The 27,263-nt window shown below is 46.3% G+C and overlaps 3 protein-coding genes across 3 annotated transcripts; 1 reads left to right on the top strand and 2 right to left on the bottom strand.

The window, feature by feature from the left end:
- Positions 1–955: 955 nt before the first annotated feature.
- On the bottom strand, positions 956–10,019 carry GET3 (guided entry of tail-anchored proteins factor 3, ATPase). The gene is made up of 7 exons (XM_075272529.1): positions 9,822–10,019; positions 8,350–8,497; positions 5,554–5,702; positions 5,214–5,364; positions 5,018–5,125; positions 1,667–1,864; positions 956–1,500 (listed from the first exon to the last, which is right to left on the bottom strand). Exons 1-7 carry the CDS (start codon positions 9,962–9,964, stop codon positions 1,366–1,368), a joined length of 1,032 nt encoding a protein of 343 aa, XP_075128630.1. The 5' UTR covers positions 9,965–10,019; the 3' UTR covers positions 956–1,365.
- A 410-nt stretch (positions 10,020–10,429) lies between these two features.
- On the top strand, positions 10,430–17,257 carry TRIR (telomerase RNA component interacting RNase). The gene is made up of 3 exons (XM_075272528.1): positions 10,430–11,152; positions 15,557–15,637; positions 16,664–17,257. The coding sequence occupies exons 1-3, from the start codon at positions 10,655–10,657 to the stop codon at positions 16,769–16,771; spliced, it is 687 nt and encodes a 228-aa protein (XP_075128629.1). The 5' UTR covers positions 10,430–10,654; the 3' UTR covers positions 16,772–17,257.
- A 4,440-nt stretch (positions 17,258–21,697) lies between these two features.
- Positions 21,698–25,838, bottom strand: LOC142202424 (RING finger protein 11-like). The gene is made up of 3 exons (XM_075272527.1): positions 25,631–25,838; positions 24,524–24,693; positions 21,698–22,656 (listed from the first exon to the last, which is right to left on the bottom strand). The coding sequence occupies exons 1-3, from the start codon at positions 25,727–25,729 to the stop codon at positions 22,485–22,487; spliced, it is 441 nt and encodes a 146-aa protein (XP_075128628.1). The 5' UTR covers positions 25,730–25,838; the 3' UTR covers positions 21,698–22,484.
- Between the last annotated feature and the right edge of the window lie 1,425 nt (positions 25,839–27,263).

Here is a 27,263-nt window from a genome sequence, read left to right as displayed (position 1 = left end):
GTCTGCTGGGATGGTGTATCTAAGCCTAGCCTGTGCGATACTGAATGCTGAGCCGGTGTATCTAAGCCTAGTCTGTGCGATAGTGTCCGCTGTATATAAGCCTAACCTACATGACATTCTCTGCTACACCAGCTTACCATGTCCCATACCACTCACCGAATCACTGTATCTAGGCCAATTCTGTCTGATCTAATATTGTCTGCTGTATCTAAGCCTAATACATGCGATACTATCAGCTAAACCAATATATCCCAACCTATGCTGCCCGCTGGTTCATCTCTACCAAACCTGTGTAATACTGTTTACTGAACGGCTGTATCTAAGCCTAACATATGTGATACTGTCTACTAAACCGATATATCCGAACCTCTCCGGTGTGATACTGCCTGCTGCATCAGGACATCTCTACCAAACCTGTGTGATACTGTCTGCTGTATCTAAGCCTCCTGTGTGCTGTACTTTCTTCTGCAAGTAATAAGACGTGGCGCTGGGTTATGTAAGGGGCTCAGACGCCTCCTGCCCTCTGCTCAGAACTTTCTGTCCCTTTGCGGCCTCCTCTGGTGCTTTGTTTAACGCAAATTAAGCAGAAAAATCAAAACACAGAGGGGTCCGGAAGGGCGACTAAGGAAGACGCGACGGGCCCTGGGAATGTAAACCTGCTGAGATTCCTCAGTATTAGTGCAGGTTCCTAGTCACTGCTGTTACAACGCAGAGAAACGGCTGCTTTCTTTCACAAACAGCGCCACCTTTGTCCTCAGGTTAGTAGTAGTATTGCACCTGCAATACCAGCTATGACTTGGGACAGGGGTGGTGCTGTAGTAGCAACAACATAAGCACCAATTACATAAGTTATCACTAGGTAATGCCTGGTAAACCCCTATAAGTCAATGGCTGGAGATTGACCATCGGCATCATGGCCGCCCCCGATAATGAGGACACGAGACTTCGATTTTCTATAAACAGAGTTTAATATTCATCCTGCCCCAGAGCTCTACACAGCATGGTATTAGGGAGGAGGCCGGTGTTTGGGAGGCGCCCGGTCAGTGACTAGTCAGTGCGGCAGTCATGCTCCATATGGATGGTGCAGCATTCTGACAGGTAGGTGAGACTGAGATGAAGACACAAACATGGCGAGACAACACAGAGAGAGGAAGAGAGTGGGATGTACAAAGCAACTGGGTCCCCAAAATCAGAAAATAAATAGACCCCTCCCAAAATGAAGTAGGAACAGGTTAGGGGGGAGGAACAGAAGACAGGAGGTCCTGGGAATGGATGGAACCAAATCTGTCAGTCGGGGGTGTAATGTGTCGTCGTGCCTTTGCAGTGTGTATCAGAGAGGGTGGTTGTCGCCCAGCCCCCGGCGTCTTATTTCCCGCTGCTGGGAGGCTTGTACGGCTCCAGGAGAAGGTTAGAGAAGGTGTTGACGTTTTCTGCACCTCGGACCTCGTGAGGGAGAAGGGGAAGCTTCACAATATGGAAGTCTTCATACAGGTCCTCCATCTACAAGATACACAGATCATTACTGGAGGCGGTGGGGATCAATAGCAACAGGTGACGCCTACTGGTAACAGGCGGTACTACACAACCACAAGCCAGTCTGTACCAATGATATAAGAGTCCACAGACCGCACAGTCATGTAGAACACTCCTTCCATGTATGGCCTACCTGGTCCAGGTACTTGGACTGAATCTTGTGCCTGGCCTCACACATCCGACATGGCTTCTCAGGGTCAGGAAATACCAACTGGTTGACGATAATATTGTGAGTGTCTATCTTACACTTGGCCAACTCCTGGATCAGCCGCTCAGTCTCATAGAGGGACAGGAACTCGGCGATACAGACACAGATGAAGGTGGTCTGCTCCTGAGGACGAGACAAGGGTCAGCAGGGAAAGGCACTAGTAGTTCTATTACTGACCATAGGGGGAGGTATTATACTAGTTCTATACAAAGGTGGTAGTATTATAGTAGTTATATTCTTGTACATAGGAGTAGTATTATAGTAGTTATATTCTTGTACATAGGGGCAGTATTATAGTAGTTATATTCTTGTACATAGGAGTAGTATTATAGTAGTTATATTCTTGTACATAGGAGCAGTATTATAGTAGTTATATTCTTGTACATAGGAGCAGTATTATAGTAGTTATATTCTTGTACATAGGAGTAGTATTATAGTAGTTATATTCTTGTACATAGGAGTAGTATTATAGTAGTTATATTCCTGTACATAGGAGTAGTATTATAGTAGTTATATTATTGTACATAGGAGTAGTATTATAGTAGTTATATTCTTGTACATAGGAGCAGTATTATAGTAGTTATATTCTTGTACATAGGAGGTAGTATTATAGTAGTTATATTCTTGTACATAGGGGGCAGTATTATAGTAGTTATATTCTTGTACATAGGAGCAGTATTATAGTAGTTATAATCTTGTACATAGGGGGCAGTATTATAGTAGTTATATTCTTGTATATAGGAGCAGTATTATAGTAGTTATATTCTTGTATATAGGAGGCAGTATTATAGTAGTTATATTCTTGTACATAGGAGTAGTATTATAGTAGTTATATTCTTGTATATAGGAGCAGTATTATAGTAGTTATATTCTTGTATATAGGGGCAGTATTATAGTAGTTATATTCTTGTACATAGGAGTAGTATTATAGTAGTTATATTCTTGTATATAGGAGCAGTATTATAGTAGTTATATTCTTGTACATAGGAGTAGTATTATAGTAGTTATATTCTTGTACATAGAGGCAGTATTATAGTAGATATATTCTTGTACATAGGAGTAGTATTATAGTAGTTATATTCTTGTACATAGGGGGCAGTATTATAGTAGTTATATTCTTGTACATAGGAGCAGTATTATAGTAATTATATTCTTGTACATAGGAGCAGTATTATAGTAGTTATATTCTTGTACATAGGGGGCAGTATTATAGTAGTTATATTCTTGTACATAGGGGGCAGTATTATAGTAGTTATATTCTTGTACATAGGAGCAGTATTATAGTAATTATATTCTTGTACATAGGAGCAGTATTATAGTAGCTATATTCTTGTACATAGGAGTAGTATTATAGTAGTTATATTCTTGTACATAGGAGCAGTATTATAGTAGTTATATTCTTGTACATAGGAGGTAGTATTATAGTAGTTATATTCCTGTACATAGGAGTAGTATTATAGTAGTTATATTCTTGTACATGGAGATAGTATTATAGTAGTTATATTCTTGTACATAGGAGCAGTATTATAGTAGTTATATTCTTGTACATAGGAGTAGTATTATAGTAGTTATATTCTTGTACATAGGAGCAGTATTATAGTAGCTATATTCTTGTACATACGAGGTAGTATTATAGTAGTTATATTCTTGTACATAGGAGCAGTATTATAGTAGTTATATTCTTGTACATGGGAGCAGTATTATAGTAGTTATATTCTTGTACATAGGAGTAGTATCATAGTAATTATATTCTTGTACATAGGAGTAGTATTATAGTAGTTATATTCTTGTACATAGGAGCAGTATTATAGTAGTTATATTCTTGTACATAGGAGTAGTATTATAGTAGTTATAGTCTTGTACATAGGAGGCAGTATTATAGTAGTTATATTCTTGTACATAGGAGCAGTATTATAGTAGTTATATTCTTGTACATAGGAGCAGTATTATAGTAGTTATATTCTTGTACATAGGAGTAGTATCATAGTAATTATATTCTTGTACATAGGAGTAGTATTATAGTAGTTATATTCTTGTACATAGGAGCAGTATTATAGTAGTTATATTCTTGTACATAGGAGTAGTATTATAGTAGTTATAGTCTTGTACATAGGAGGCAGTATTATAGTAGTTATATTCTTGTACATAGGAGCAGTATTATACATCGGGCTGATGAGATCCAACCAGATCGAAACAGCTGTCCTCGATTGAGAGACTATACCTGGTATTAATCCCAGCGTCATTGCTAAACAAAGGCCTCTTGGAAGGTCGGGCATGAGGCTAAAGGGAGCAGCCATTATTGGGTTGTTTCACTGGAATCCTGTCTTAAGACGGGCTTGCACATTCCAGTGAGCGCCCTCTATTGGTTTGCAACAATGAGGCAGCAACTGTCTTCCTAATTACATCATGGATGGCAGATTTGCATATTCTTCCCATAGTTCCTTGCAAAGTGGAGTGCTAAAGGCTTAACAAGTCTCCACACACATATATGGTGGTCTCTCCCTAAGGAGTGACAATATCCCCCAAACCCTGTTTAAGCCTCTCACCTATACCAGGTTATAGTCCTCTCTACATCGGGCTGATGAGATCCAACCAGATCGAAACAGCTGTCCTCGATTGAGAGACTATACCTGGTATTAATCCCAGCGTCATTGCTAAACAAAGGCCTCTTGGAAGGTCGGGCATGAGGCTAAAAATGAGCAGCCATTATTGGGTTGTTTCACTGGAATCCTGTCTTAAGACGGGCTTGCACATTCCAGTGAGCGCCCTCTATTGGTTTGCAACAATGAGGCAGCAACTGTCTTCCTAATTACATCATGGAAGGCAGATTTGCATATTCTTCCCACAGTATTATAGTAGTTATATTCTTGTACATAGGAGTAGTATTATAGTAGTTATATTCTTGTACATAGGAGCAGTATTATAGTAGTTATATTCTTGTACATAGAGCAGTATTATAGTAGTTATATTCTTGTACATAGGAGGCAGTATTATAGTAGTTATATTCTTGTACATAGGAGCAGTATTATAGTAGTTATATTCTTGTACATAGGAGGCAGTATTATAGTAGTTATATTCTTGTACATAGGAGGTAGTATTATAGTAGTTATATTCTTGTACATAGGAGTAGTATTATAGTAGTTATATTCTTGTACATAGGAGCAGTATTATAGTAGTTATATTCTTGTACATAGGAGGCAGTATTATAGTAGTTATACTCTTGTATATAAGAATGCATCTCATGTAGCTTGTATTCAGATTAGTTGTTTATCTCACCGGATCCTTGAACTGTTCGCTGACCGACCGGATGACAGGGAGTGTCTCTTCTAGCTTAGAAGCGAGCTGGTCAGCATTCATGTCGCCAAGACCCAACATATTACACATCTGCAGGCAGTAAGTATGGTGGTGTTATTTCTGGGGCTTGCTGTAGATATTGGACTGATACCAACCTCTGAATAAGGAAAAGCTTTACCTGGGATATAAATGGGCTGATCTGATTCTTGATCTGCATCAGTCTTCCCAGGCCTCGTTCCACGATGGTGGGGAAATTGAGGAGCCGTAGTGTGTGTCCGGTGGGGGCCGTATCAAAGACCACCACTGAGAAATTCATCCCTTTTACCAGCCTGAAGGAGACAGAAGCAGCAGAAGGATTTCAGCAAAGCAGCAAGCAGAGATCTTAAAACAGTGAAATATGGCTGCCTGCAACTAGATGAACGGACCGAGAGGGTGAAAGCTGAAAGCGATCACAATCTGGAGACCATATAATATGCCCCCTGGTGGTTTGTTCTCATCTATACACCCAGACTGCTCACCTCATCACCTCCGCGTAGCTCATGGCTTCATCTATTCCAGGAAAGGCGCTCATGGCTTCCTGCATCATCTTCTTGCCCATACTCAGCATATTGTCCTCCTCAAAAATCTCATCAGGCAGCTCAGCCACCCCCAGGCTGGGGTCTATCTCCTGCAGAGAGGACACAGGGCAGCGGTAAATACCTCCCCATGGAGTAACAGCTTCTGCTATATACAGTTAGGTCCATCTTTCTAGTTTTTGTTCTGTACATGAAGTTCAGACGTTCGGCTTTAATTCGGTGGGTTCAACAAATTTACTGCATAAAAATGTGAGGAACTAAAGTCTAAAGATAAACCAAAACCCGACAGATAAAACCTAGAGATAAACCAACCGCTTCATTTAAGGGGCTCATTGAACGAGTTAAGGAATTGTAAATAAAATGTCACTTTTTTTTTTCCTATGTAGATTGGTAGCCCCATATAGAGATCACAATGTACATTTTTTCTTATCAGTATGTCTTTGTAGAATGGGAGGAAATCCACACAAACACGGGGAGAACATACAAACTCCTTGCAGTTGTTGTTCATGGTGGGATTTGAACCCAGGACTCCAGTGCTAACTACTGAGACACCGTGCTGCCCCTAGTGTTAATGTCTAATAGTTGGTTGTTCTGCCTTTGTTGGAAAGGACTGCCCTCATGGACATCACCAGACAACGTTGCGTTTCCTCCTGTTTACTGCAGCGGTTTTCAGTCTGTCTGAAGTGAATACCTGCTCAATATGTTTTGCATCATTGTCCATCTGTATCAGGTATCAGTTTGGTGGATTTGAGCACACTGTAGGTCTCTGAATAGCTCAGAATTCATGAGGCTGCTTCTGTCCTGCGTTACATCATCAATAAACACTAGTGACCCAGCGCCACTGGCAGCCATGTCTACCCAAGCCATCACACCGCCTCCGCCATGTGTTACAGATAGTGCGGTCTGCTTTGGATCCTGAGCTGTACCGCGCCTGCACCATCCTTTTTTCTGACCTTCATTTTGGTTAAGGTTGATCTTGGTTCCATCTAAGATCTGTGCTGGCTTTCTTAGGCTTCTTCTTCTTGAGGCTTACGAGTGGCTCGCACCGTGCAGTGAACCTTCTAGATTTCTTTCCATGCAGTCTTCTCTTTATGGTGGATTCAGACATTGATACGTCACCTACATCCTGGAGCGTGGTGTTCACTTGGTTGGCTCTTGTGAAGGGGTTTCTCTTCACCATGGAAATTATTCTGCCATCATCCACCACTGTTGCCTTCCCTGGCCGTCCAGGTCTTTTTGCATTGAAGAATTCACCAGGGCTTTCTTTCTCAGGATCTACCAAACTGTAGATTTTGCCTCTCCTAAGGCTGAGTTCACGCGGAGTTTTTTGGTCAAGATTTTGAGGCCGTATCCGCCTCAATATCCTTGTCAAAAAGATGGCTCCCATTCAAATCAATGAGAGGCGGTCAGTTCTTTCCCGGGAGCTGGTTTGTTCCAGCTCCCAGAAAAAGAAGTGAGATGCTCATTCTTTCAGACCGAGTCGCCTCACCAATCCATCTGAAGACACTCCCTCCTCCCGACTAGGCCCATTCATTTGGGCCTAATCCAGGGCGGAGTGCGCAAGTGGATGCCGCTGCATCCAGCATCCAGTCATAGCTACCGTATTTTGGACTGGAACCTGAGGCACGTCAGGTACGTCCTTCTTCACAGCCGTGCCTATCGCTTTGTACAGTGTGAGCCGGGAGGAACGCCCCCTCCCCTCCTGATAATACTCGTCTATGGACGAGCACTGTGAGCAGAGGGAGGGGGCGTTCCCCCTCCGCTCACACTGTACAGCGCGATAGGCGCTGCTGTGGAGAAGGACGTACCTGACTGACTGTAAAGCCCTACAGTACTGGGACCAATAGCGCTTTACCCGGGTCACAGATCGTGAAAGTCGACAGTGAACTGAATTCAGCGCACTGTCAGCTTTCCAGCAGTATATAGAACTGCCTGTGCCCAAATCAGTGAAAGGTCCTCTTTCAGGATGGCTTGTTTCCCCTGCATGGAGAGCTCCTTTGACCGCATGTTGTCTTCACAGCAAAATCTTCCAAATGTAAGCACCGCACCTTAGATCAACTCCAGGTCTTAAATCTGCTTCATTGAGAATGACATGAGGAAGGAATTTCCCAAACCTGCCCATGAAACAGCCCAAGAGTCAATTGTCCAATTAATCATGGGGTGGCCCATGTAAGGAGCTGAAACTCCTAAACCCTTCATCCAATTTTAATGTGGATCCCCTCAAATAAAAGGTGAACGTCTGGACTGTATGTCCATGTCCCTTATAGGATTATGTAACTATATCCATGTCCATTATAGAACAATAACTGCAATATGTTTCAGTAAACAGAAAAAAACAAAAACACAAAATTTGGTTCAGTGTCTAAATATACATGGACCTAACTGTATGCTATCCTGTTATTCCCCCTGGAATTTTTTTTTCTAGAAATTGACAAGTGGGCGTTACCATAGGATATGTTCACTGCCAGCACTGACTATATAGCAGGATAACAACCTATTCACAAGATTATGACCCAACTGTCAATTTATATGGACTTTTCCAAGAGGAATAACAGAGGAACCGAACAGCAGACCATTCAAAGATCCTCTAGAATTGTTACTTAGACAACTCGTTCTTGGCTGCGATAATAGGCGTAATTGGACATTTCTTATATTGAGGAGGGGGCTGAGGAATTGGGGACGCGGATGTGGTTATATATATACACTATATATATCTGACCCTACTAGAGGAGGACTCACCATGGCAAACAGGTTATCATAGCCGCGCACTTTGGTGGGGACCTTGGAGAACTTCTGGTCGAAGGCGTCTGAGATGTTATGAGCGGGGTCTGTGGAAATGATCAGTACACTCTCCCGAATCCGAGACAGCTGGACGGCCAGGCTGCAACTGCGGGGACACATACTGATCAGCCACCATCATACAACATAGAGCGAATAGACAGCAGTGAGTTACAGTGAGTTACAGACTACAGTCAATCCCTTTGTAGTCAGGTCTTTGTCGTCTGGATTTTTTTATTTGTTCTGTTGTCAAAACTTTGTACAAGGGGATGGAATATTAGTCAGGAAAGCTGAAAGGGGATGTACAGGCTATGGAGATAATGATTGGTGTAATCGGACGCCCGGCATCCCCACCGCTCAGCTGTTTGGAGAGGCTGCAGCGTTTGGGTGCGCCGTGCAACCTCCCTTCCCAAGCACAGCGCAGTACTGTTGCAGAATATGGGCATCATAGCTTAGTCCATTCACTTAATGGGGACGGAGATGTGAAAAATAACAGGAATAGCGCTCGCTCTATCTCCATGTGGTGGAACGCCGTTGCGAAGACAGTCCAACGCGGCTATTCCACGCCATGTCCATAACCTTTGTAGATATAAATAGGAGGCTGCGCCCATCATCCCTCACAGCCTGGGGGTCAGGAGAAGGTGCTACGGGTTCCCATCATGGCCCAGATTACAATACCCCTCAGTAGGACTGATTTATTACAAGAATACATTACTGTAGCCCTTGGCCATGCACAATATTAAAGGAATTGGGCAGGACTTCAAAAACATGGCTGCTTTCTTCTTCTCACAAGTAACCTTAGGTCCATTGGTCACGTCACAATGCCACATCTTTGTCCAGGGAACTCGCTGCAGGACGGTCATGTGACCAAAGGACGTGAAGTCACTTCTAGAAGAGATTTAAGCAGCACACAAGTCGTTATGGGCCGGGGGTTTAGTGTCTCTGATAGCCCTAATGTAACACCCCCTGCGCTGCCCCAAGCGATTGAGGACCTGCGGGAGATTTAGTGTCCCAAATCAACCCGACAGGTTCCCTTTAAAATAGTGCGATTTGGCTTCATTTGATTGGCCGGGAGAGACCATGTGATTGGACGTTTTTTTTTTTTTTTTGCTAACAGAAGATCTGGTGGTTGCTACTGGAAACAGTCAACAAGCTTGTTGTCAGACACGCCCCTAGCGGGACAGCGAAACTCCTGTACTGCAGGGGGGGGGGTGTACTTGTCCCTTATATAATATACAGTACAGTGCCTGCTGCAGAGTACACTGACCAGAATGCAACTCAGCAATGCCTGCTGGGACTTGTAGTTCCACCACAGCTCAGAGCCAGAGGTTGCAGCTGCAGCAGTGAGGTATGGAGGGTGTCTTATCTACAGGGCAAATATTGCGCACCCCCCGCACTATGTGCAGGGATGGAATCGTCCACACGTCCCCTACCTGCATGTGGTCTTGCCCACTCCGCCCTTTCCTCCCACAAAGATCCACCGGAGGGATCGCTGCTCAATGACATTCAGCAGGGTGGGCTCTAAGGGCTCCACATCTGGAGCATCTTCAAACTCATCATCCACCGGCGCAGCCATCTTCCCGTGCAGTCACGTGACCGTAGGCAACCAACCTTCTCCCCCCCGCAGGAGCCTACACAATCAGACAGTCCGGTATCTCCTGTCACCAACTTCGCACAGTTACGCTTAAGCCATTGGTTGTCTCATGTGTCAATCAATGTCAATTGGGCAAGGGAGGGATATCCTGTTTTGTGATTGGCTCTCCTGGGTGCCTATCACTGTCAACGAAATGAAGCTATCATATCATTGGCCACTACGAGTCTTCCAAATCGCTGGTTGGTTCAATTATAGGTCAGTCAGCGGACTGGCCAATGAGCTTCCGTTTCGTCACAACAGAATCTCCCTTAGTTTCAGTTGATTGGCTGCTTTTAGCTAAAGAAAGCTTCGCCTATTGGGTGACTAAGCTGTCAGTCAAACTATTATCCTCTTTGATTGGACAACGTTTTAACCTTAGCGCTTCCACATTGGCCACTGGGTCTCCAAGTATTTTTCTTCCCTTGCTCCCGCCCCACTGACTTCTTCGGTGAAGTAAAAGCAGTCCGCCATTTTATTTCTTCTCCAAACACCTTTTCCCGCCATTTGTTTTGGCTCCGTGACGTGGCGGCGGGTCCGGTGTAACGGGGAGCTTTATGCGTGTGGGCAGGGGCCGGCTGCCGCTTGCCGTGGACGCCTTCCGCGTGTTCTAAAGTGACCAGTCAACGTTTCAAAATGGCGGAGGAAAGTCCGAGGCCTAGCACAGAGGAAGACACTGAGGAAGAAGGGGAGGAGGCCGCAGAGGCGCCGGTGAGGAAAGTGCTGGAGGAGACGGGAGATGAGACCGCCGCCGCCCCGGACTCTCCACCTCCGCCGCCTCCCGGGGAAGAGGACGAGGCCTCACCGCCTGCTATACCGAGCAAAGCACAGCAGCCCCCGCTAGAGCAGGACAGTCCCTCCCGCCCGCCACGGCTCCCGACTTTTCCCCCGGGGATATTCCCCACCGCGGCCGCGGCTTTCTACCCCACACGCCCGGTAGAGGCGGGCTACATCCCCGAGGCTTTGGCCTACTCTTCTCCCGCCGTTCCCGGGGTCAATCACTTCGCCAATGACGGCAGTTTCCTGGAGCTTTTCAAGAAGAAGATGGAGGCGACCAGCTCAGGGGTGAAGGAGGAGAGCAAGGGGCCGGAGGAGAAGAAGCCCGAGCCGGACAAGAGGAAGCCCGTCAGCTTTGTAAGATCCCCGGGGCCCCGTACACGACACCCCGGCCCCTGCTGCTGGGGAAATACAAGTCCTGGGGCTTCCTGGTACTTGTAGTTCTCCTGCCGCTAGGGAGCCTTGTACATCTGCTCTGTGCCTTTCTGGAGCCTGGGAAAGCTGGATTAGCAATGAACAAATGGCGCACTGTACGGCCCAGGGATTTCCATAGACTATAATGAGGTCGGCATGTTTTGTGCGGAGACCGCACGGCCCTCATTATAGTCTATGGGGTTTCCCGGGTAAACGCTATTTAATGCGTATAGGTTTCCGTTTTGGAACGCTGATGTGAACTAGGCTTAAGAGTATATTCACACTGCAAAATGTGCTCAGGGAAAATGGCTGCAGGTGCTCCGCTGGATGCTGCGGGGTAGAGAGCGCCATCTGCAGCCACATTGAGTAGCGCTCAGTAGTGTGGCCATAACCGCAGCAGAGAGTCAAGGCTCACACTTGGGTTTTCTACCACAGGATCCACAGCAATAGCTACACATTAGTAACAGCCAAAGGAAAACCTGAAATGTCTATGGCTAGGTTCACACCTGCGACTGTGCTCCGTCCAGCCGGACTTCTGTTCGTATTATAGGGTGGGAACCTCATAGTCTATGGGGTCTGCGGGTAAGTGCAGACCAGAACAACAAACCCAGGCAAGGTGTGAACCCAGAGTAAAGGAGTTGTCCGGGGAGTTTATATTGACTTACCTGATGTGATGGATCCGGGAGACTTCAGCCTCATCGTGAGCTCCAGGTTATGTGACCACCGCCCCTCCTTTTTTCCCCAATCCCACAGGACAGATGGGGTTTTTTGGTCTGGAATTTGACGCGGAGGCCGCCTCAGATTCCGGACCAAAAAACGGGTAGCCGTAACTGGATGCCGATGCAGTGCACCAGCATCCAGTCGCGGCACTGCGCTCCGAATTAGGCCCAAATGAATGGACCTAGTCGGGAGCGCCTTCACGCGGACGTCCGAGGTTGAATCTGCCGCGGAATCCTCCTGAAGAAAGAGCAGGGTCACTTCTGTTCACGCTCGCGGAACAAAGAAATGACCGGCTCCCATTGATTTCCGCCTAAGATTTCACAATGAGGGAGGGCGCTACTTCCGATCATGTGACCTGGGGGTTGTGATGAGGCAGAAGCCCCCCCATGTCCATTATGGCCATCCACCACATCAGGCAAGTCAATTTTAAGAGGACCTTTCACCCCTCCACCAATTCCAGTTCTTACAACCTATTAATAGGTATTATTTCACTGATTCCAGCACAGTTGGAGTTTTTTTTCTTTTGCCCCCACCATTGCATTTAGTTCTGGTGCCTGATCTATTTAGGTTCTGTAATGTCAGGCGGGGTAATATGTCAGCGCTTAATTCAGAAGCAGCCAGTGTCGGGGCTCAGGATCGCACCCCATGTCTGCTCCTGTCTGACACTGCAGAGCCTAAATAGTATATCAGGCACCAAAACTAACAGTACTGATTGCTCAGGAATGGTGGGGACTAGAGAAAAAAATTCCAACGTTACTAGAATCGTTTGAGCAGTGACTATTATCTGATGCAAAAAGGTGGTGAAAGTTCTTCTTGGAAACAATCTGGACAATTCCTTTAAATCTGTAGACAAAAAATATAATTAAAAATAATTTTGCAGTTATAAAAAAAAAAAAAAAAAATTGGTTTTCTGACAAGTTCAGACCACAGATATTTTCTGCATTCATAGTCGTGTCCATTAGCAACCCCTCAAGACAACAGATGCTGTTGGAAAAAATTGCTGCAAGAAATGTATTTATATTTGCAAAAATAACTTGTCTACAAAAAAAAATTCTGGTTATGTTCATGGGATACGACTGATCACTGTGATTCCCCCACCCATCATGAGGTTGAAGGTCCTTGTCCGTCACGTGAATGGAGCGAGTGTCACATTTGTGCTTTACTGTTTTTATCCAGTCACTATGAGACTGACCGAAAGGGTAAAGTACAGCACTAGACCCTGAACGGAGCGATGTGCGACTGCTTAGCAGGGAAATTGAGACCCCCATGGTCATGAGTGGCTGCTGTCCAGTGATCAGACGCATACCCTATGTGTAGAGGATAGGACGTGACCTAAAGAAACCCATCACCAACTCCATATGTATCTACTGTACTGCCATGAAATCATCATTATGGAGGGTTTTTTTTATAACTGTGTTCTACTGTTCCTCTGTTACTACTCCTGGAAATGTATGAATAACGTGACAAATGGTATTTACCATTCCAGGCATGATAGGACCTTTCACCTCCTGGGGCACATGTGGTTTTATACACCGCTAGACAGCCAATAGTGTGATGAATTCAGCGCACTATTGGCTTTCCCGATCTGTGTCCCTGGTGAAGTTATAGGTGTCGGTACCGCAGCTCTTCACTGTCAGAAGGGCGTTTCTGACAAGTCAGTCAGGAACGCCCTTGCTCACGGTAGTGTCTATTGCATTGCACTGTACTGTCAGAGGAGGCGCTCCTTACTGCCCATCCATGATGCTGAGCAGTGAGGAACGCCCCAACCCCCCCAGTACTCTTCTATGTACTCTACTATCAGTATGGGAGGGTACGTTCCTTCCCACTCACACTGTACAGCGCTATAGACGCTGCTGTGAGGAAGGGCGTTCCTGACTGACTGACAGAAACCCCCTTCTGACACTGAAGAGCTACGGTACCGACGCTGACAACTCTTCACTGGGGACACAGAACAGGAAAGCCGACAGTGCAATGAATTCAGCGCACTGTCTGCTTTCTAGCGGTGTATTACACTGCATGTGCCCCAGGAGGTGAAGGGTCCTCTTTAAAGGGTCAGCTGTTGGAAACTTTTGTATCATAGACCATATGATGTCACATGGCCCATTTAAAGAGGACCTTTCACCACTTTTGGGCACATGCAGTGTTACATACTGCCGGAAAGCTGACAGTGCGCTGAATTCAGCGCACTGTCGGCTTTCCCAATCCGTGCCCGGTGTAAAGAGCTTACGGTGCCGGTACCGTAGTGCTGTATGGTCAGAAGGGCGTTTCTGACCATTAGCCAGAGACGTCTTTCTGCCTCGCAGCGCCAATCACGCTGTGCAGCCAGCCAGTGTAACATGTCTGTCCTTGTGCTTGGTCTGTAGTAAAGAAGCTGCTGCAATCACCCAAAACCTGCATTGTCTTCACACAGTCGATCGTCCGGCGTGTTCGGTTATTACAATATTTGCAGTTTCATTTGCACCAATTGCAGCCGAACCAAAACTGCTATTATAGTGTGGGGTCTCTTTGGACCCCAGAGTATATTAAGCGGAGGCCCCAAGGAGGTGAGCAAACCTAAAAACCAGTATTACTCTCCTCTCCTGGGCTCTGGCATGGCTCCCTGTTGTCCTTCGCACTTCTGGTATTTGTCACACAACCATGTGATGCTGTGGCCCAGTCTCAGGCCTTAGCTCTCCTGGATGTCATGCAGACGTGCCAAGGACAGCAAGGAGGCATGCCGGAGCCCGGGAGAGGTGAATAACTTTTATGTCTCGTCACTTCCCAGTACCTCCTCTTATACTTTAGGGTCTGAAGAGACCTCAGACTCTAATGGCCGTGTCGGTTTGGTCTGAATGAAACTACCAGGTGCCCAAAACTGTAAAAGGGGCGTGGCCTAAATAATCACCATTAATTGTAATCGAGATAAAATCCCAGATTAATCAGGATTTTGATTTAGGTCATAATCCCCCAGCCCTATTGTAAGGTTAGGTCATCGACTAATAAACCTGGAAACCCCTTGAAGGATGCCTGTACATGTAGTGGGGTGTGGTGGCAGGATCACGCACTGGTTTTGGCCAGGCTGCTCCATGTTTTGGCTTCCATACACATTTGGCACTTGCCAGATAGTTATGTAAGATCTAATCTATTTATACATTTCCCAGAGGAATAACAGAGGAACACAACACCACTAAAGGAAAACCTCCTCCAGATCTAATTAATTGAGAATCTCCCAAACTGCTCCGGATTTTTGGATTTTCTTATCCATCTATGCAGCAAACAAGCCTCTGTAAAGTGAGGGTATGGGCACCTTTTTGGGTGCCATAAATCTATTGGGCTGTATCTATGGGTACCAGGCCCATCTAGTGCTGGCATCTTCAGGTTTCCCTTACTGCCCGGCGTACAGGTGGATACATATGTGTATTTGTACTCACTGTGGGTGAAGCAGCCCCTCTTAATCCTGCTGATCTCCACAAGCTTGCGCCCCCTATCTGTAGGATCTGGTGAAGGAAGGGTGGTGCTGTCTGGAGGTGGGGAGTGTCTTGTGCCTGTCTAACCCAGGCCTCCCTTATATTCTGTTATATAGAGGGACACAGAGAGGCTGCCAGGGCTCGTATAACGGTTGCAGTCTTCTGTCCCTTCCACCCCCAGGTGGGCAAGCGTAGAGGAGGGGCAAAGCTGGCCTTGAAGACGGGCATTGTAGTCAAGAAGCCAAAGACGGACGATGAAGAGGTAAGAAATGTGTGCGATGAGCTGCTGAAATTCATGCCTGGTGCAGGGCCATTATACAGAGTACAGGGCTGAGCCTGCTGGAAGTGATGCACAAAGCTTCAGCCTGACTAATCCTGGAGGTGTTTGTATTCATACTGTCTGATCCAGCCAGGCCAGACCCTAAGGGAGCGCCTAGAGTAAGGCCAGTCTGAGGGCCAACGCTTCCCCTAATCTAGTGGAGTGCTTGTCCTGCAGTATATTCTCATATAATAACCCCTAAAGTCCCAAACTGTAGAGAGAAATAAGGCAGTACATGGAGGAAGTGGCTTTGTACCCATTTAAGGCAGGGCGCGTAGAATTTCTGGTGTATCCAATAAGAACATGCTGGTCTTCTACCTAGTACAGGCCTGTAAATAGTAGTGCTCTTATATGGGGGTCATGCCAAGAGTGAATGCTCTAACCCAGGGGTAGGGAACGTACGGCTCTCCAGCTGTTGCAAAACTACAACTCCCAGCATGCATACTGGCTCTGCTGTTCTGGGAACTCCCATGGAAGTGAATGGAGCATGCTGGGAGTTGTAGTTTCACAGCAGCTGGAGAGCCAAAGGTTCCCTACTCCTGCTCTAACCTATCCACAGGTTAGGAAACGGGTCCAACTCCTCCGACCATCACAAGTAGTGTCCAAGTCCTGCTGTTGTATTGGAGCAGCGGCCATGCAGGTCACACGTGTGCTGCCCCTGAGTTCATCTCCAAAAGCAGAGTCAGCTGAGATGGATGGAGCGGCACCAAGCATGTGCAAATGATCCGCCCTGATCACACCCTCGCCCCCCTAACTTATGGATAGGAAATACTCTTAATTGATGGCGACCCCTTTAGGTCTTTTATATCAGCACTTGACATTGCTCCCCCCAGTGGTGCTAAGCACACATTGCAACTAAACACAGTAACCCCAAACACAAATAGAACATAGGAGCGCCCCTGAGCAGAACACAGGCACCTCTCCAGCCTCATGATGGTGACTGACCTTCTCCTTTCCTCCATCTTCCAGATCATGACACACAAAGGTGGAGCTTGGGCACAGTACATGGCAGAAGTGAAAAAATACAAAGCCCATCAGTGCAGTGATGATGACAAAACCCGGCCGCTGGTGAAGTAATGCGGAGAATCATGAACTTGTGCAGGACGCAGCGGCGGGGTCGGCCTAATAGGTTATGTATTACCCGACACCACACCTTGTTACTGCGAGCTCCTCTCTGTCCTATGGATTATACAATGCTAAGCCTGCTCTGGACTCCTGGAAAGAGAAAGAAGAGACTTTCCATTTGGATCCTCACATAGTGCCAGTGGTGACTGACCCCCACAGGAGAGCGGATCTGCCTTCCCTGGCCAATGAGGGCAGCTCTGACCCATAACCCGTCTGCTGCTGCTGCTGCTGCCGCCACATGGAGGAATAGATTTTGTCCTGTATATTTTTTCTTTCTTTCCCCCCTCCCACCCCTTTTATTGTCTTTAGGTTTGTCCCCCGTGCGGGGCCTGGTTTACTTTCCACTTCTGTTTTGTAAGGATGCCTGTGTTATATATTCTTGTATAGGATGTTGTCTTATTAAACTGAAGGTTGGCCTGAAATACATTCCCATCCTAATGAACGGCTGGAGTGGTCTTGACATGTTACACACCGTGCCTTCTCTGCTGCTCCCATGCGCCTCCCCCCTCAATGTTTGGTGCAGGTTGAGTGTTATTTTGCCATTGGTCTATGGCACTGCGTTCGGTCTCTGACCCCTGGGCTTTGGGCTGTGAAGAACTAAAGGTCTTACGCAGACTCCATCAATACCAGTCTGTGATAACTCAATGGCAGGAGTGCTGAGGACCACTTGTGCAGATGTCCCACCATCAGCCGCAGGTATCAATATACCAGATAATCTATAAGTGATATGTATCAGCGTGACGGGGTCCCAGTGATCAGTAGTCACTTTATAAGGGAGTCTGCCATGGGGTTGAAGCATGTTACACCAGTAACACCGCTCAGGCTTCCCTGAATGTAACACCATTTTCCCATGGATATGTCCGCCGCCATGACCAGATATTCTGGATTGCTCCAAACTATTGCATCCCACACTCCCCTAATGCACAATATCTCACCCACGCCAACAGTTTGGAGCAGCAGAGCCGCCCTTGGTGCTCCAAATTGCTCATTTGCAACAAAGTTGTGAATTATGGGTGTAAAGAAAAAAGCGTTCCCTCCAGGTGATCCAGACCTAACTGGGGTGCGGGTTTAACATGCTTCATCCTGGTACTAGCAATGGGGATCATGAGTAGAGAGGAGTGAATATACTTGATTGAATAACTCGGCCACATAGCTCCCGTGTAAAAACACTTCTGGGGCATCAAATTTTTACTGCCCCTCCCCCATTGCCGGGAGCTATGCGGCAGAGGTATTCGATGGAGTATATTCGCTCATCTCTAATCATGAGCACAGGGGGTCCCGCCACTCTCCTGTGAGTGTAACTGTGGCTCAGCATGTTCTCCATCTCTCCAATTATCTCAGTGAGGTGCTCAGCTACTCCTGGTGGTCCCATAGAGATGAGGGCATCGGCAGCCATTCCTATACAAAAGGAATCCCAAATCCCCACTTACCTCTTATAAATAGAACATAACAAAAATGACATGAGACAACCAGACGTGCGGTCGCTCCCTGATGAGAAGGTAGCCATGTTTTCTAATGTAGCATACCCGTTTTTAAAGGGCTTGTCCAGAGCTTCATGTACCTGGCAGTTTCTTCATGGGGTACCACAACAAAAATTGAGGAACACAAAAAATGAGATAAAAATATCAAATATATTTATTGAAAAATAGTAAAACACATACAAAGACATGTAACACACAATGGAGGGGTGCGCTGTATGAACACAGGCGGCCAATACCGTACCCCTCTCACTAGTGATGAACCGGAGATGACATCCCCTACAATATGTATGGCATATAATCCTAAAAGATCTGCTCCTCACAATGGGAGGGAAGTATATATACTGCACTATTCACATACAGTGGGGCAAAAAAGTATTTAGTCAGTCACCAATAGTGCAAGTTCCACCACTTAAAAAGATGAGAGGCGTCTGTAATTTACATCATAGGTAGACCTCAACTATGAGAGACAAAATGAGAAAACAAATCCAGAAAATCACATTGTCTGATTTTGTAAGAATTTATTTGCAAATTATGGTGGAAAATAAGTATTTGGTCAGTAACAAAATTTCATCTCAATACTTTGTTCTCTCTCCTTTGTTGGCAATGACAGAGGTCAAACGTTTTCTGTAAGTCTTCACAAGGTTGGCACACACTGTTGTTGGTATGTTGGCCCATTCCTCCATGCAGATCTCCTCTAGAGCAGTGATGTTTTGGGGCTGTCACTTGGCAACACGGACTTTCAACTCCCTCCAAAGGTTTTCTATAGGGTTGAGATCTGGAGACTGGCTAGGCCACGCCAGGACCTTGAAATGCTTCTTACAAAGCCACTCCTTCGTTGCCCTGGCGGTGTGCTTTGGATCATTGTCATGTTGAAAGACCCAGCCACGTTTCATCTTCAATGCCCTTGCTGATGGAAGGAGGTTTGCACTCAAAATCTCACGATACATGGCCCCATTCATTCTTTCATGTACCCGGATCAGTCGTCCTGGCCCCTTTGCAGAGAAACAGCCCCAAAGCATGATGTTTCCACCCCCATGCTTTACAGTAGGTATGGTGTTTGATGGATGCAACTCAGTATTCTTTTTCCTCCAAACACGAAAAGTTGTGTTTCTACCAAACAGTTCCAGTTTGGTTTCATCAGACCATAGGACATTCTCCCAATACTCTTCTGGATCATCCAAATGCTCTCTAGCAAACTTCAGACGGGCCCGGACATGTACTGGCTTAAGCAGTGGGACACGTCTGGCACTGCAGGATCTGAGTCCCTGGCGGCGTAGTGTGTTACTGATGGTAGGCTTTGTTACATTGGTCCCAGCTCTCTGCAGTTCATTCACTAGGTCCCCCCGCGTGGTTCTGGGATTTTTGCTCACCGTTCTTGTGATCATTTTGACCCCACGGGGTGAGATTTTGCGTGGAGCCCCAGATCGAGGGAGATTATCAGTGGTCTTGTATGTCTTCCATTTTCTAATTATTGCTCCCACAGTTGATTTCTTCAATCCAAGCTGGTTGCCTATTGCAGATTCAGTCTTCCCAGCCTGGTGCAGGGCTACAATTTTGTTTCTGGTGTCCTTTGACAGCTCTTTGGTCTTCACCATAGTGGAGTTTGGAGTCTGACTGTTTGAGGGTGTGTACAGGTGTCTTTTTATAGTGATAACAAGTTTAAACAGGTGCCATTACTACAGGTAATGAGTGGAGGAAAGAGGAGACTCTTAAAGAAGAAGTTACAGGTCTGTGAGAGCCAGAAATCTTGATTGTTTGTAGGTGACCAAATACTTATTTTCCACCATAATTTGCAAATACATTCTTACAAAATCAGACAATGTGATTTTCTGGATTTGTTTTCTCATTTTGTCTCTCATAGTTGAGGTCTACCTATGATGTAAATTACAGACGCCTCTCATCTTTTTAAGTGGTGGAACTTGCACTATTGGTGACTGACTAAATACTTTTTTGCCCCACTGTATACACCTAAAGGATAATCAATGTATATAATACTAGCCCCATATATAGCAGGGTCTCTCCATATAGTAAACCTATAATGAATAGTATCCTGAGAGTATATAAATAGAGAGTACAACCTTGCTGGTGACGTTCCGGTGCTGACCCCTTATGGTGCACATACACTGCTAATATGTCTTATCAGTATCTATTTATATACACTCAGGATACTATTCATTATAGGTTTACTATATGGAGAGACCCTGCTATATATGGGTAGACCCTGCTATATATGGGGCTAGTATTACGCACATTGATTACCCTTTAGGTGTATATGTGAATAGTGCAGTATATATACTTCCCTCCCATTGTGAGGAGCAGATCTTTTAGGATTATATGCCATACATATTGTAGGGGATGTCATCTCCGGTTCATCACTAGTGAGAGGGGTACGGTACTGTGCGCCTGTTTTCATACAGCGGACCCCTCTGTCTTGCCCTCCAATGTGTGTTATATGTCTTTGTATGTGTTTTACTATTTTTCAATAAATATATTTGATATTTTTATCAAATTTTTTGTGTTCCTCAATTTTTGCTGTGGTATAGGTTTTTGTGGTTACCCATTCATTATTGATGGCTAAATTTGGTTGGTTCTTCATGGTGGACACAGAAGTCTGAGCGCTGGTCATGTGATCACAAGCAGGCCCCGCCCTCCTGATTTCATAGCTAATGAATTGCCTGTGCTAGGTGACTACTACTACTATCTGTGGCATTAGGAGGGCGGAGCTACCTAAATGCTGGATCTGATCATGTGACCTGGGGTCAGAACCTCTAGGTGCAGAGTAAAGAAATAGCCAGAGTCAGTCAGGTAAATGTAAGTCTTCGGAGAGCCCCTTTAAAGGCTAAGACCATACAAAAAGCTGCAAAAGGAATGTGAAATATAAAGGAATCTCTTCTAATTCTCTCCTCTAAATCCACTCTTGGCTTTTACACAAAAAACTGCTTTTCTGCAACGTGTGGCCTCAGCTTAAGGAGGTTTCTCCAGAGCCCCTCTACAGCAACTTCCAGGACTCCCTGATACCTCTGTACAAACGTCATTGTTTTAGGTGATGTCACTTTGTCCCCCAGGGCTGCACAGCTTACGGCCATGTTACTCTACAGTGACCGCATTTATATCAGGTCTACACTGAGCTTCTCTAGTGGTTTACAGGCTCTGCACAGTCTTCTGGGGGTGTGCACAACAAACTGCTGCCTGCCATTGCTGACTGTTTCCATTAACCAACAGAACTGACTGTAACTCAAGATCAGAACAGATTAAATAATGTATGTCCCCAGCAGAATAGTGAGTGCAGCTCTGGAGTATAATACAGGATAAGTAATGTATGTACACAGTGACTGTACCAGCAGAATAGTGAGCGCAGCTCTGGAGGATAGTCCAGGATATAACTCAGCACTATATATACTGTATTATATATACTTTATTATGTCCAGCGGCAGTCTGTCACACAGCTCAGCACTCGGAGACTCAGTAATTTAGCAGGATATATTTTACACCTTCAATCTTTATGTCATGATACATCAGGTAAGTTTGTGAGGCATCTTTAGTGAGCTCTCCTATAGGTAAAGTGACCATCACTAACAGCTAGGGGGCGACAGTGAAGTTAATTTACATCCTGCCTCCTCACCCCTGCAGCACTATAAAATAATACCAGATTTGCAATTCAGGATTCTGGAAAAGCTGGGTGATAACCCATTTGGGCATTAAATATAACATTGGTGAATTACTTGGGGGAAGTATAGTTCCCTTTAATGGGGTCTTCTTGGCAACAGGTGCCCTTTAAATGACTAAATCCTAAATGCAAGCATGACAGTCTCTGCAGGCACACACTCACACAAGCTATTTGGTATCACTTTGCTGGCTGGAGACGTTACGATCACTCAGGAGGCAGTGGTGTACCCATGAGGAGTATCCTGGGAGATGGCGCCTCCTCACTTGTCTGTATAGAGATGTCCCTTTAAGAAGGGGGTTGGGTCCTTGGCTCAGTCCCCTCACATTCCTGTCAATGTCACGCACACGAGAATCTCCAATTTTCATGATCCCATCTCCAACACGCAGCTGGTACATCATCCCACTACTCAAGAAGAAGCAAAGTCACGCGAGATGGGCTTTATGGGCCAGAGCACTAAGCAATGCACAGAGCACGACTGGTTCACCGGCGACCATGACACCACACGTCTATAGACTGCTTAGCTGGTCTCATAGGAGGAGAGGAGAGCAGCGTCCACCGGCTCCATACACGATGGACATGTGAATGACCGCATGAGCCAGTTATCTATACACTCCATGTGATAGACGTGCATACAAGGCAGGAAGCGGACCAGGTCACCACTGACGAAATCCAGCATACAGATCACACACCTGTATAGAGACAACAAGCAGGACATAGGAGGCAGTATTATAGTAGGAGTTATATTCTTGTGTTGGCCAAAAGTATTGGCTCCCCTGCAATTCTGTCAGATAATCCTCCGTTTCTTTCAGAAAATGATTACAATCACAAATTCTTTGGTATTATTATCTTCATTTAATTTGTCTTCAATGGAAAACCACAAAAAGAATTGTCAAAAAGCCAAATTGGATATAATTCCACACCAAACATAAAAAGGGGGTGGAAAAAAGTATTGGCACTGTTTGAAAAATCATGTGATGCTTCTCTAATTTGTGTAATTAACAGCACCTGTTACCTGAGGCACCTAACAGGTGGTGGCAATAACTAATTGACACTTGCAGCCAGTTGAAATGGATTCAAGTTGACTCAACCTCTGCCCTGTGTGACCACATTGAGCATGGAGAAAAGAAAGAAGACCAAAGAACTGTCTGAGGACTTGAGAAGCAAAATTGTGAGGAAGCATGAGCAATCTCAAGGCTACAAGTCCATCTCCAAAGACCTGAATGTTCCTGTGTCTACCGTGCGCAGTGTCATCAAGAAGTGTAAAGCCCATGGCTCTGTGGCTAACCTCCCTAGATGTGGACGGAAAAGAAAAATTGCCGAGAGATTTCAACGCAAGATTGTGCGGATGGTGGATAAAGAACCTCGACTAACATCCAAACAAGTCCAAGCTGCCCTGCAGTCTGAGGGTACAACAGTGTCACCCCGTACTATCCAGCGTCAGCGTCTGAATGAGAAGGGGCTGTATGGTAGGAGACCCAGGAAGACCCCACTTCTTACCCAGAGACATAAGCCAGGCTGGAGTTTGCCAAAACTTACCTGAGAAAGCCAAAACCGTTCTGGAAGAATGTTCTCTGGTCAGATGAGACAAAAGTAGGAAAAGGCATCAACATAGAGTTTACAGGAAAAAAAAAAGAGGCCTTCAAAGAGAAGAAGACGGTCCCTACAGACAGACATGGCGGAGGGTCCCTGATGGTTTGGGGTTGCTTTGCTGCCTCTGGCACTGGACTGCTTGACCGTGTGCATGGCATTATGAAGTCTGAAGACGACCAACACATTGTGCAGCATCATGTAGGGCCCCGTGTGAGAAAGCTGGGTCTCCCTCAGAGGTCAGGGCTCTTCCAGCAGGACAATGACCCAAAACACACTTCAGGTCAGCACTAGAAAATGGTGGTGAGAGAAAGCCCTGGAGACTTGTAAAGTGGCAGCAATGAGTCCAGCCCTGAATCCCATAGAACACCTGTGGGGGAGGGGGAGAGATCTCTTGGTGGCAGTTTGGAGAAGGCCCCCTTCACATCTCAGGGGGGACCTGGAGCAGTCTGCCAAAGAAGAAGGGTCTAAGATTCCAGCAGAGCCTTGTAAGAAACTCATTGCTGGTTACTGGAAGCGGTGGTGCGCAGTTATTGTGTCTAAAGGTTGTGCTACCAAGTATTAGGCTGAGGGCGCCAATACTTCTGTCCGGACCAGTTTTGGAGTTTTGTGTAAAATGATCAATGATGTGACTTTTTTTTTTTTCATTCTCTTTTGTGTTTTTTCATTGCAAGCAAAATAAATGAAGATATTACCAAAGAGTTTGTGCTTGTAATCATTGTCTGGAAGACACCGAGGATTATCTGACAGAATTACAGGGGGGCCAATACTTTTGGCCAACACTGTATAGTCTTTTCCATAGGGGGCAGTATTATAGTAGTTATATTCTTGTACATAGTGGCAGTATTATAGTAGTTATATTCCTGTACATAGGAGGCAGTATTATAGTAGTTATATTCTTGTACATAGGAGTAGTATTATAGTAGTTATATTCTTGTACATAGGGGGCAGTATTATAATATCACTCACTCCTTTGGTTTCTTCTCTGGGGGTTCAGACCCCGGGTCATATCTGCCTTTAGGCAAGTGCTGTATAAGGCCGATCCTCTGGGCAATCCAAACCTGTTCTTCTTCAGTCAGCTGCGTAGCCAGGCGGCTCTGGCTGGGTGTGGGGTGGTAAACAGGGACCTGCTCCCGCTCCTGAAAATGAAGAGAAACATTTCAAGATAAAGTAAAATAATCGAATTTGTAAAAAGAAACTAAGTAAAATTTGTAATTTGTAAGCTCCTGTATGGACCTGCCAATGAACCAGTGAAGTAAAGCGCACAGTTATCTGTAGTATTATAGCGGCAGAACCTCCGCTACATCAGATGGGGTTATAAGGGCCCCTGTTCTCAGGGTCAGTGGGGCTCCTGGCGGTCAGACTCTCCCAGCACTGACACTATACACTCAGCTTGAGGATAGGAATCTTGGTACAACCCCTTTAAAATTCTGCCATACTTTAGCGTTGCGCCCTCTGCTGGCGGTCAGGACTGAGGTAGACAGGACATCATTTGTAATGTGTTGTTCTCACTCCAAGTGTTGGGGAGTTATTGGCTGTCGTACGGGGAGTCATTTTACCTATCAGTAGATTTTTGGCATATAACAAGAAACCTACACAACAGGGGGAGACCCTACAAACCCCAGGCAGATGTGTCCTTGCTCAGACTCCAGCACTGCAGGGTTATAGTGCCGTCACTGACTCGCCATGTATCTGATGACATCACACCCTGCAGTGCAGTGCAGTGACATCACATAATGTGCAGGCTACATGCACTACTGAGGGTCCGGGGTGTATTCTGAAGGTCGGGACCCCCCTCACCTTCCATTAGGTTCTGCCTCTGCACCCCCATATACCTGCTCTACTGATAGGGCCCAAATAATCCCCCTCCCCCCTTAGATACATGAAGGTTGCAGAGGGGGGCAGATTGCTGGTTGCTCAGTGACAAGTGGGTGACTACTGTGTATATAGCTGTCAGTCAGGGCAGGTATACAGGACCAGTAATACACAGCACAAGCTGCAGTACTAATACTATACCTATGTATCCACATTATTACATACATGCACATAGAGAGGGCAGTATAGGCTGCTGATCACCTGGTATGGAGGTGGCGGCTCCCCGGGCAGACTCGCCCCGTCTGAGTCGTTGAGCAGTGACAGATCATCTGCAGTCTGCGATGACAGGCAGTTCCCCATCCCCCAATCCCGGGGCTCCGGTTGCCCCGGGACTCCAGCTCCGGGCTGTTTACACTCCTGCTCACGTCCGGGAAGTCTGTCTTTTGGCTAAACTACATCTCCCGGCATCCCCCTGCGCTACGCGTGAAGGTGACGTCACCGCCCTGCGACGTTCTGAGCACGTGACGGGCATTTTGCGCAGTCACGTGATCCAGGTTTCCTACAGTACTGTGTCTATGGGTTACCTCGGTGCTGTGTTATGTCACGTCTTGTCTGTTCTCCTACCTGAGACTGTCCTGCAGCTGGCGGACTACAAGTCCCAGCAGGGCACAGAGAGCACTGGGATGGGGGAGGGGGTGGGGATAATACATCCTAATGTGCACTAACATACAGACAAGGCATGACTATGTCTTCTAAGGGCCCAAAATTTAGTTATGAGACTGATGATTTCTGCTGGGCATATGGAGACCAGAAACATGGAGCCTGTCTGCTGGAAGAGTGGTTACATAGACTAGTAATAATAATACTACACCTTATCTATATAGTGCCAACATAGTCCGCAGCGCTGTACAATACATTACAGAGATATAGTCACTTCACACAATGGGACTGAGGGCCCTGCACACAAGCATACCTCCCAACTTTTGAAGAACTGAAAGAGGGACAAAATGTGCTGCAAATTTAGCCCCGCCCACTTTTGTGCTGACTCCGCCCACTCGTTAATTTTTTCATGTGCCCGCACACAGTATAATCCTCCTACAGTCACCCGTAAACTATATGCCCCCCCTCTATCTCTCCCCCAGTTTCATATACACCCTTCATCTGCCCCCAGATTCATGTCCTCTCCATCTCTGCCCCCAGATTCATGTCCCTCCATCTCTGCCCCCAGATTCATGTCCCCACATCTCTGCCCCCAGTTTCATGTCCCCCCATCTCTGCCCCCAGATTCATGTCCTCTCCATCTCTGCCCCCAGATTCATGTCCCCACATCTCTGCCCCCAGTTTCATGTCCCCCCATCTCTGCCCCCAGTTTCATGTCCCCCCATCTCTGCCCCCAGATTCATGTCCCCATCTCTGCCCCCAGATTCATGTCCCTCCATCTCTGCCCCCAGTGTCATGCTGTCCTCTCCTTCATCTGCCCCCAGATTCACGTTCCACCTCCACATTAAACTTACCTTCTCCTCCGCTCCCTCGCCGCTCTCTGCCCGCCTCTCTCGCTGACACATGCGGCTGAAGGAAGGAGCTGACACAGGTCAGCTCCTCGCTTCCCCGCTGCCCGCCTCTCTCCCTGACACATGCGGCTGAAGCTGCTCGCGTGCTCGCTTCGCCGCTGCGTCTCTCTCTCGCTGACACATGCGGCTGAAGCGAGGAGCTGACCTGTGTCAGCTCCTTGCTTCAGCCGCGTATGTGTTCAACTCAGATCGGCGTCCTCTGGACGCCGATCTGAGTTGAAATCGGGACATACCTCCCTCCAACCGGGACCGCGGGACATGTCACCCAAATCGGGACGGTTGGGAGGTATGCACAAGAGCTTACAATCTATGAGGTAGAGGGG

The sequence above is a fragment of the Leptodactylus fuscus genome, chromosome 5, assembly GCF_031893055.1.
Source record: "Leptodactylus fuscus isolate aLepFus1 chromosome 5, aLepFus1.hap2, whole genome shotgun sequence".
NCBI lineage: Eukaryota > Metazoa > Chordata > Amphibia > Anura > Leptodactylidae > Leptodactylus > Leptodactylus fuscus.
This window is presented reverse-complemented; position numbering and strand designations above follow the sequence as displayed.